At 43.3% G+C, this 11,237-nt stretch overlaps 1 protein-coding gene across 1 annotated transcript; it reads right to left on the minus strand.

Annotated features, from left to right (window-relative positions):
- Positions 1–1,687: 1,687 nt before the first annotated feature.
- On the minus strand, positions 1,688–8,853 carry gtf3c4 (general transcription factor IIIC, polypeptide 4). The gene is made up of 5 exons (XM_075455358.1): positions 8,534–8,853; positions 5,612–7,321; positions 4,403–4,533; positions 3,921–4,009; positions 1,688–1,896 (listed from the first exon to the last, which is right to left on the minus strand). Exons 1-5 carry the CDS (start codon positions 8,846–8,848, stop codon positions 1,826–1,828), a joined length of 2,316 nt encoding a protein of 771 aa, XP_075311473.1. The 5' UTR covers positions 8,849–8,853; the 3' UTR covers positions 1,688–1,825.
- Between the last annotated feature and the right edge of the window lie 2,384 nt (positions 8,854–11,237).

The following is an 11,237-nucleotide window of genomic DNA, read 5'->3' on the forward strand; positions in this document are numbered from 1 at the left end:
TAAATCCAGGATAAAAACATTTCTCTTTCGGTGTGCTTATGGTTGAGTTCCTTTAAATAATTTCAAAGCATAATGCTATAAATCCTCTTAATTGTTTTATATATATACATATATATATATATATATATATATATATATATATATATATATATATATATATATATATATATATTTCCCCTCTTCTTTGATTGCTTTTAACTGTGTGTTTTAATTATTATTTTATGCTGCTTTATGCTGTTCTTTTAAATGCCTTGTCTTTATGTAAAGCACATTGAGTTGCCTGTGGTATGAAATGCGCTGTATAAATAAAGATGCCTTGCCTTGGTGTATTTAACTGGATAATGTTGATTGTATTGTATTTAAACTCCCAAACTGTCGAAATGACACTAGATGCTCCCCAAAATAAGTCAGAGACATTTGACTTACAGTAATGCAAACGATGCAGTAATGATTAACTTTAGACTAAAACGTTACACAGTTCTTTCTTCCCAAAATAAACTCTTTTTTTCTGCTGAGTCTAAACCTAATAAATGCCACCACTGAGCTAAGAAATGTGGGTTTTAAAAAAAAGTAAAGTAAAAGTTCCCCTTTCATGAGCCCCTGAGTGTTTGAAGCAGAGCTGCCTCCTCTCTGCTCGCCCCAGGGTAGGCCATCATCTGCAGTGACACCAGAGGCAGGACAGCCGCTACCTCACCCCATCAAACCTCTGCTGGGTCAGACGCAAAGGATGAGGGAGGCCGCCGCGGAGAGGAGGCTCCGCCGCCGGCCCAGTCTCTCAGGTCCAGCTGGTTCTTTGATCACCAGCCGCTGACCTCCACAAGAACAAGGCGACGGGGCCGATGGGAGGGCCAGAAAACACTCTGCTGAGTCTGTAACCCCGCCTCGCAGCCCTTGTTTGCTCCAAATATGAAAAAAGGGTTAATTGTATTTAACAATAACCCCCTTAAACCCACCCACACCCCCTCATCACCACCAACCTCCCCTCCTTGATTAGAATTAGAATCACATCTGGCGCCATGTTCTGTCCCTCATTACTGCTGAATCTCATTACAAGCCGCTCCCGCGGGAGGGTCGCGCCGGGTTTTTAAGCACACTTTTCGCTTTCTTCCTGCCTCTTGCTCATTTCATCTGCCTCGCTGCTTCTTCTCTTCTGCGTTTACATTTGCGGAAGTCCTCATCTGAGAGAATGACTGAGCACCACTACATTCCTCCTCCTCTTCCCAGAGCTTGGAAATTGTTTTACAGTGCCAATTAAAGTAGGTATATTGAGTTTTTTCCAGAAGATGTATTATTCAGACTGTATTATTTGTTGCGCTCTTAAAAAAAAAAAAAGAGAGAAGAAGAAGAAAAACCTAAAATAGGACTCGCAGAGTAAGTTCCACTTGCTCACAGTACAAACTACACCAAAGGTTTGGAAATAATAGTCAGCGTGAAGAAAATGAGGGAGCTTATTTATGGTGCCCTGAAGTCCAAGTTAATAATGAAGACCTTCTCATATAACCAAAATCTCAACTTTGTTTCTGTGCACGCTTCTGCAAATACTGTCTCACAGGGATTTCATTTTATGAGGAAGAAAAATAGAGAAATCTGTAAAGTTCGACGAAGAGGTGTAACATTTAAAGCCACAGCAAGAGAAGCAGCTTCTCTGCAGACTTTATGGGCTGCGAGTTAAATGAGGTCACCAACAGATAGTCAAAGCTTTTTATTACCACTTTTAAGACAGACGTCAAAAAAAAAATAAAAATATGAACATTGTACAGTAAATAAAAAAATTTGTTTTTTTTTAACCGAGCGCTGGAGGGCACGGGGAAACACAGGAGAGCGTTTAGTTCTCGATCATCGGTGAGTCACAGAGCACGCAGTGCGCCTGCAGGATCTTCTTTATCCACTCTGGATCTGAAGGGAAAGACAACGTTGTGGAAATGATTAAAAGCATATCTTCGTAAAACATGATGGAAATTTAGCATCTGTACTCTTTTTTTTTCTTCCTTGACATTGCTCATAACTGAACCGTGACAAAACCTTTAAAAAAAAAAATCCTCTCCAAACATAGTTTTTAAAGCCAGTTCACAGTTTTCACCAGTCAGTGAGGATCCACCAACCCCACAGACTTCAACTAGTAGCACCTGGATCGATCTCCATTCAGGGGAAACAAATGAAAGAAATGAAAAGAAGCCAATAAACAAAGCTAGGAGCAGAAGAATAACGCGGACACTTGTTTGGAGAAGACGCGCCACTAACAACGCCTCCAAAATGACCGGTTAAATGTCCAAGCATGGGAAGCATAAAAAGATAGAAGGAACCGGATCATCTGCACTGTTTGCAGAGTTCTAAATGGTTTATGCATGTGAGCAGAGGAACCAGGTACCCAGCCTTACTTTCAATGATAGATTCAGAGGGAGGTAGTTCATGTCTGCAAAGGGTTTCAATTGCCTTAAAAAAGACAAAGAAAAGAAACACGCAAAAGAGCACCGAGATGACTGATGGTTGTTACTGAACAACAGAGCTGTCATGACCAGGGAAAACTGAGCCTCGGGCTCTTAGACCAGACTGATAGAAATCTAATTTAGATGTAGCAGCCACATGACGTCAATCCTAAAATACCGGGGAAGATTACAACGTCTCCCTCCCAACTCGAGCTCAGCAGGAACCACATAAATGCAACAAAATCTGTTCATTGGGTGTAAATCAACCAGTCTTCTGAATCCAATTCCAATAACCACTTTGAACTCATGTAGGCGACAGGGTTCAGTAGCTTCTAACTACACCCGGTTTAACACATTATCACACAGCCATCATTTACAGAATGTGTTATGGATAGATGCAAATAAGCAGCAGTATGAAAGCAGGCCGAACGGGATGATGATGTTCTGTACAGCTTCATCAATTAAATTTGCCAGATTCCTCTGAGCCCCTGAAAAACTCACCTCTGCAGTGCGTGAAATCACTTTAACATGACAGCAGCTTTCCAAAATGTGCAAAATGTTACAGTAAAGGACCAATTCTAGCATGTCGGACTCATGTCCATTTGCCAGTGTTAAGCATTGCGTGCCTTTAAGGGGCTTATGACAGAAATCACTAACAAATTAAAGAAATTAAAGCCGATTCTCCATCACTCCTCCGTGTGTTAAACGCGGGCACTGGAAACCAGACGCAGACTTTCTGCACAGCGCGGTGAAGCTGAACAAATGTTTCTACATTCTGATGCTGCTCTATAAAGCTCTGAATGGTCCAGGACCAGAATACATCAGTGACCTCCTGACCCAGTGTGAACCTTCCAGAGCCCTCAGCTCATCTGGATCCGGTCTTCTATCAGTTCCCAGAGTCAGAACCAGACATGGAGAAGCTGCATTCAGCTTCTATGCTCCACATGTCTGGAACAAACTCCCAGAAAGCCTCAGATCAGCTGAAACACTCAGTGTGTTTAAGTCCAGGTTGAAGACACACCTATTTTCAGCTGCTTTTGAATAAAGCTCCAGATCTAAATTTTAACTACTGATTTTATATTGTTCTTATTTCTTTCTTTTTTATTTAAATTTGAAATCATGCCTTTTATTTCTACTGTTTTAATGTATCTGTAAAGCACTTTGAATCACCTTGTTGTTGAATTGTGCTGTACAAATAAACTTGCCTTACATCTCATCGACCAGCGGGTAAAAATAAATCACTAAACAACTTTTCTAAGTGTGTACAAAACATAAATAAGGACTCTGTAATTAAATAAATGCAATTCATGCAACAAGAAAAAAATAAATAAAGAATTTGTGCAGGAGAAAATACTCTTCTATCCCTACTCGGTCGACAGGATCTGAGCAGCGGAGGGGGGGGTGAAGGCTGACGTTGAGGGAGACAGGAGTAGATGGCTGATGGAGAGTGTGGCTGTGAAATGGAGGAGGAGGTAGATGGAAAGTGGCGCTTACCCTCAGGCTCTGGCAGTCTGGCAATGCTATCCAGCAGGAGGCACCGTCTGAACGTCAGCGTCTGGCAGGCCTGGTATGACAACACACACCTGGAGGAGACCACGACAAATACATGAGAAGGCTGGATGGCAGGGACAGGGAATCTCTCTCTCACATACACACACAATACAAAAAAGTTTGGCAGAAACAGCACTGAGGTGCAACTGTCGGGCACAGAGAGGAAAGTCTGCGCCCACCAGAGGCGCGAGCTGCAGAGGAGGCAGGAGAAACATTCCACAGATGAAATTTATGAGCGAGAGAGTCATGCATGGGTAAATATCAAAAGGTGGGAGGCTTGATTACTGCTCAGTGAGGATAAAATAAAAAAACTGTCAAAGAAGCGCTCACATTCATTTCATGTCTTTAACTGAGAGAACGCAGCTCCCAAAAACATTTGCAGACAATTAAGCTTTTCAAAAGTTATTCTGGAGGGATGCAAATACCTGAGCCACACGTGTCCGTTTTCACAGGTGGTCTGCTTGTGGTCCGTAAAGGGCAACACAGCCTGGCAGAGGCTGCAGTGCTCCGGGAACGTCTGCTTGTTCATTTTATTCTTGATGTGGCCGATCAGGACCTGAGAGAGATGACGCACATAGACCCTAATCATCCTCATTCACCTGTGTGAGAGTTCGTTATCATTCAGATTAACTGATGGTAATGCCAGCTAAACAGTTAAAGCTCGTCCAACAAAAGCTGTGAAGCGATTGAAGGTTTTAATCATAATTAAATTGTTGTTCGCCAAAGACTAACAATTCATTTTACTTTAGAATCTGTTAATAAATTACTCCACTAAAATAGATTATGCCCAAATGACAATACTTCAAATCCAAATAGCCCAAATGTACACAAAAGTGGTACGAGCGTCTGGGCCTCACCCTTCAAGAAGGTTGATTTCAGACGTGAGCAAGTAGCAGACGATGGAGGAAGAAACTGACTGACTGTATTAAACAAAGATGGAAAAAAGCAGAGCGACACAGCAAATGCATGCCAGCAGATTAAAGATCACTCCTAACCAGACATGAGATGAGGCCAGGCTGCAGAATGACCTCTGTCATGCATGCACTGCTTTCCATTTATCTGGTGGAAACTCAGCTTCTTGTTGTCCTGTGAGTTACCCCCTCTTTTTGCTTTTTCCTTAACATTTCGTGACAGAAACATAACTAGGTCGGGCCTAATCAGATGTACACGTCGCTTTCAACGCGGCACAAATGTGATCTGCAGCAGTCACACTAATAGGCAGAAACACGCACACACCAGCGGTGGGTTAAATATGATCATACAACATGTGATCCGCTGCTCAGAAGAAGCTGAGAGATCCCGTTATTAAAAAAACCATTTCTTCCTTCTTATTTTTATCTACGAAAATTATCAGCAGCATCAAATGATGCCTCTCCCCCTAAATAATGGGGAGAACACTGCTGAAAGGAATAACTTTTCCTCGATAGATATGAAACACGGTCACAGAAAGAGACTTTTTTTTCTTATGTCCCCTTTAAATGTGTGGCTACAATGTGTTGGACTGTATTCTACTCATTTTTGGGGCTTTTGTTCACAGCTTTTAATATTAAAATCAATCCTATTATGTTAGAAAAGAATCAAAACAGAGCTGGGCATTCTAACAGCGATGAGGTAAGACAGCCACCATGCGTTACCTCTGCCGCTCTGTCATCCGCATCTCTGGAGAGATAATCCATCAGGCCACAGGTGGGTACGCTGGTGTTCTGTGCAATCCAGGTGTTGAGGTACACCACCCCCAACACCTTCTTCATATTTTCCCTCATCAGGTGGGTTTCCACGGTGGTGATCAAAGCCTGCAGTTCAGCCCTCCGTTCCTCTCGACTCTCCTCCGTGTCCGGTTTTACTCGGCTGGAATCACTGTCCTCTTTCTCAGCAGCTTCATCATCTTCTCCACCCTCCTCCTCCAAAGGTACAGGTTTCCAGTTGTAATCTATATGAGAAGTCTGTAGGGATTTGTGAAGTACAAGCACCAAAAAGAGCTTTAAGCGCCACAAGTAGGGAGAGTCTACTTCCTGAATTTTCTGATCGAGCTCCTCCTGCAGCGACGCCGGCATGCGCTTGTTTTTTAAAATGTGCCACCTGACCAGGTCGAGCAGGTCAGCCATTTTGAACAAGTTCTGTGTCGGGGACTTGAGCAGCAGGGCTGCCGCAGTCTCTGGCGCTTTCAGAGTCATAAAGTCAACCTGGTAAGTCCTGTTAAGGGGGTGAAAGCTACCAACCATCCCCTGTGTGCTGACGACAGCAACGTATGCTCCGTTGTGGCTCAACGCAATCCCGTGCAGCCTCCTCCCTCCGACGTTCTCAGGCCACAACACGTCCTCTTGTTTGAAACTTAAAGAGCCCTCTGTAAACGCGGGTATCAGCTTTTTAATGCACCCATCCATGGAACAGGTGTACACCGCGACATCGTGTTGACCGATCGCTAGGGAGACCACCGGCAGCGAGTGCAGCCCTGCTATGTGAGAGTTGTGCACATTCAGTCCGGCCGGCAGAATTACGAGCAAACACCAGAAGACGTAGCAGCCGCGCGAGGCAACAATGAGGCTGCAGCTGGATTTATGGGCCGGGTGGAACATTGAGACGCATCGGATGTTTTCGACGGCGATTTCGTCGCACTCCTTCCACAGGATGACGGGGTGTCGGAGGGTGAAGTAGCCCTTCACTCCCGGCAGACTGACCGGCATGATCTTTAAGGGTCCGGCTGCGCTGCCGACGATCAGGCCGCTCATACGGCGATCTGCGTTTTCATACTCCCACCACGCCACATCACTGGGGCGGGTCACGCCCGACTCTATGAGGTCGTAAAACACCACATCTGCCCCGTCTGCGAAAGGCAACGCGAGCTTCCACAAAACAAGGTCCCCGTTTTCCATCAAGACTGCGAGGAGGACCATCTCCACATCCACGCACGAGTTGTCCGGCTGAACCTGTTTGATGGCGTAAACGCTCGACCACTCCATCCTCAGAGGCGTCTGCATCCGGCAACGCCGCTGGAGCTCATCATAGTCCAGCAGGTTTGCCTCCGGCGGCTTTCCGTCTTTTTTGGCGTAGCCTCGCTCCTTCAGCCTCTCGCCGTACTTTCTGGTGAGATCGACGAACGTGTTCCACTCGTGTCGCTTGCGGCTGTGATGAACAGTAAGTCTGTTTTCAAGAGTCAGGCAAGCGAGCAGACAGCGTCCGCTGGAATCGCAGCCCAATGGCGACCAGCTGGCAAACTTTATTCCTTTGTGCACGCCCACCGATGGGTTGATCACTCTATCGGCCAGAAATTCTTGCCTTACTGAGGGGTCCAGATGCATAGTGAACTCCTCCATCGCTTGAGCTCGCTCGGCTGATGGCCCCACCTGAAAAGTGAAAACACAAACAGTTAAGGTTAAAGAGAGGCTCGCTGGACATTTCAACAACTACTTTTTTAAAGCTGTGGCCCCTATTGTGGGATTACAATGGCAGAAAATAAAAATGTCAAAGCTGATGGCGATTTAAAAGGAACCCTGAATGATAAGACTCACGGGTTTCAATATGTTCAGATTCTTTTATCAAAATGGGCTGTTGAAAAAAAGTAGAAATATTTAAATTCCTTCAATCATCCTCAGAGTGTGTGACATATTTTGAGCTTCAAAGGCCACCGTATTACTTTAAGTAATAATGAATTCTTGGTCAATGACACATCATACTGTTTCAAAGACGAGGAAGGATCCTTAAAGGCTACTCGTCATCAAATCTCGCTCAAGGACCTTTCCAACGTCAAGGATCCATTGAAGGAATCCTCAAAGCACCCACAATCCTTTGCGTGCATCGAAAGCTGTGCAGGCAGAAGGTGGATCAAAGGTGGCTTAATATGAATGTCAATCTTTTGCCATTCTTCACCATATTTGTTGTCACCTTAAAGTTGTAAGCGTGGCAATATTTCCCATCTAAACACAGCACACGTTTCACTTTTTATCTCTCAGTTAAAGACACTGATTCAGTGCCACATGCAGCTGCTTTTGGTTGCAATTTCTACTCTAAAACTTCCTAAAAAAAGACCGGCAGCAGTGCTTTCACCACGTCCCCCCTGTTACATTTAATCCATTTGTCCCGACACGCTTTGCACAAGTGTGAAACCATCTTTGGTCAAAGAAAACAGACCGAAAACTAAACTCTTTACAACGCTCTCCTGTTCAGTTTGCAGCCGGATGCAGCTGATGCACAAACATCAGCTTTGCCCACCTCCCTGGTCTTCATCTCCATGAGCATCTTACAGTAATGTTTTCACACTGACATCACACCACTGCCCATGCATGCTGCATCACTACAAATGCAAACAAGCAGATGTTTTGTAACTAGAAAAACAAAGACATCGTCAGTACTTTAGCATTATCGGTCATATTAGTCGGTTGTTCCTTGTTTTTAAGTTTATTAAAAATATTGATAATAAGATAACTAGTTTAGCTGCCTAAAGCACAGGTTGTTATCGGTTCCTAAGCCAACGTGTTTCAGAGCTGCCTGGGTTCAGCTTCATCTCCTGTGGGTTGCTGGTATCTGTAGTAAACAGGCGGGCACCCGTAGTTTTTTACCCTCAGTTTGTTAGTTTCAGCCGGGACAGGGATGGAGCTCCTGTGCAGCGTCAGGTCCTGTTTGCTGCTGCGGGCATCACACAGCAGCTCGATCACCGACAGGGAGCTGGCGGTACACACAGCCAGGCGGTGATCCGGCGACCAGCGGAGAGGCTGCAGTCCGCTGACCGGGGACGACAGGGGGACGGCCGGGTCACGCTTCACCGCGACGTCCCTCGGGCTGCAGAGCACATCGTCCTCACATCCCGGTTCGGTCTTGATGACAATATTGCTGGGTAATGACTGGGCCGCCTCACAGGGGCTGACAGCCGCCATATTTCCTGTGAGGAGGAAGTGACGTCGTCGAGCGGGAGGAGAGTGGGTGGGACTTACTCCGCGGAATTAAATAGTCCACTTGTCAGTCATTAAAAACATATCCAATTAGATATGAATATAGTTCTATATCATTAGTTAACTATTTTTCTTTAACTATTGTTTTCAAGTTATCCTTTTTATATAAATAATAAGCTAAGATGCCAGTTAAATTAGTGGTAATGTTACATTTTTAAAGAGCTTGGAAATCAATGTAATCTATGTAAATAATAATATTAATAATGTTAAATAATAATTAATAATTAATTAATAATTATTAAATTCCATTATAAAAATAATGGAAAAAGTACTTAGAATTAGGGCTTTCGCCACAAAGAACATACTAGTTGTATAATGATCAGTTCTATGCTATTTCAGTACATTTGATTAAACTTACAGTAACCAAGATCTGTCAGTGTCTGTAAGAATCTTTGGTTTTCTGACTCTGACCCAATAGCAAGATAAGTCTGCAGGGTCACTGAAAAGTTAAAGGGATTCATAAGAAATCTGTCCAGCAAAATTGCAATCTGTTTATGACTCGTCTGAAACATATTGTATTCCTTCAACTCCTCTGACCTTTAATTCTTCTTGAATTGAAACAATCTAAAGAGAGAAACGTCATCCTTTGATCGAGCAGCGCGATAATGTCAGTTACATCATGCTTTACTCAGATTAGCTTTGAAATGGCAGGCTGACCCGAACTGTTGGGCACTCTCGGCTTTCCAGTTTTAATTTCCACTCACAGTTTACGTTGAAATGAATTATGTCACCAAGAAATCCTCCAATCTAAGTGTTTTATATATACACTGGCTGGCCTAAAAAGGCACCTGGATCTAACTTAACTTATATGATCTGGTGTTGCTTTAGTTAGTCAGGGCAAGGTTCAGAAACACATATGAGCTCAAACGTGAGGTCAGCTGACTCCTTAAATATACTGAATGACCAGGTTTTTACCAGCAACAGATTTTTTTTTTCTCTTCCCTGGTGGCATTGGTATGTTCCAAGATGACAATGCCAACATTCATCGGGCTCAAATTGTGAAAGAGTGGTTCAGGAAGCATGAAACATAATTTTCACACATGGACCGGCCACCACAGAGTCCAGACCTTAAGCCCACTGAGAATCTTTGGGAGGTGCTGGAGGAAAACAGTCCGAGTGTCACGTCATCAATACAAGATAGAGGCTAAATGTTAACGTAGCCATGGATAGAAATGAATGTGACATTGCATAAACTCACTGAAATGATGCCACAGTAAATATGTTCTGTAATCAAGAGTGTTTTATTATTCTTTTTTGGCCAAGCAATGCATTTGTTTCATATGTTTTACTAATTCGTGTGCACAAAGAAAGTGTAGATGAGGCAGAAAATGCTTTAATTGTGGTGGTACTTTAACTTTGTAACCAAGGGCCACGCAATGTGGCATAATGTGGTGCAAAAATTATTAAAAAAAATCCAATTGCAAGCACATCTGCAATATGAGCTCCAGATAGTGGACAAAAATGGGCCCAAATCCTAAAAAAATATGCGGCCCACACCTCAACTATAAATGCTCCAGACAATATTCATTCACGACCGACTTGACGTTTGAAGGCTCTTCATCAGACAGATGAAGTGCTGATGGAGAGCCTTCGTGCTGGAAATGTCACGGTGTGGAATTAATTGAATAAATACTCCTGCCCTGACCCACCAATACAAAATGCTTTCTGTGCTCTTGAACCTCCTAATTTACACATTAAGCACTCTGTAAGAATATAAACAATAGGATTAAAAATCAAAACAGTCTTGCCCTGTTTTTAATTACATTTTTGTCTTGAGACCAGAAGCTTAGCTTCGGACGGTGCCGATCGTGGGGATATTTTAACATGAAACATCTACAAAGCAAACGAGCAGTTGTTGCATTTTCTCACCTTGAATCCTGTCAGATGTCCCACATTTTTTTGTATTTATAGTAACAAACATTGTGGTATTTTAAAACAAAACAACAACAACAAAAAAAGCAGATGAATTACCTCTTAAAAAGTGTTTTAAGTTCATTGATTTGTCCGTCCTATGTAGTGCAGCGGTTGCTTTGCAGCTTTGGACTCTTTGTCAGGACGTGCACATCCTTAATGTAATTAGATCAGATTAGATGAAACTTTAATGATCTCCATGGGGAAATTATGTCACCACTGCGACACATCCGTTCAAAAAAGGATAGCGCTATGTTGAAGCAGCACTGTCACTCTACAAAGACATATCTGCCCCTCTGAAAGAAAAAAAAAAAGAAAGAAGAGCGTAATTACTGACAGGCGCAACATTAGTCACTTTATTAAATGAAATGACTAATGTCCGAGTGCGACCACCTGTCACCGA

This window comes from Odontesthes bonariensis, chromosome 22 (assembly GCF_027942865.1).
Source record: "Odontesthes bonariensis isolate fOdoBon6 chromosome 22, fOdoBon6.hap1, whole genome shotgun sequence".
NCBI classification, from domain to species: domain Eukaryota; kingdom Metazoa; phylum Chordata; class Actinopteri; order Atheriniformes; family Atherinopsidae; genus Odontesthes; species Odontesthes bonariensis.

Excerpts from the sequence above, each read along its gene's own strand:
- gtf3c4 (XM_075455358.1), bottom strand. The coding sequence starts at position 8,848 with ATGGCGGCTGTCAGCCCCTGTGAGGCGGCCCAGTCATTACCCAGCAAT. Across the intron at positions 7,322-8,533 it reads CTGAAACTAACAAACTGAGG|GTGGGGCCATCAGCCGAGCG; the intron begins GTAAAAAACTAC and ends TTCACTTTTCAG. Across the intron at positions 1,897-3,920 it reads CAGACTGCCAGAGCCTGAGG|ATCCAGAGTGGATAAAGAAG; the intron begins GTAAGCGCCACT and ends CTTTCCCTTCAG.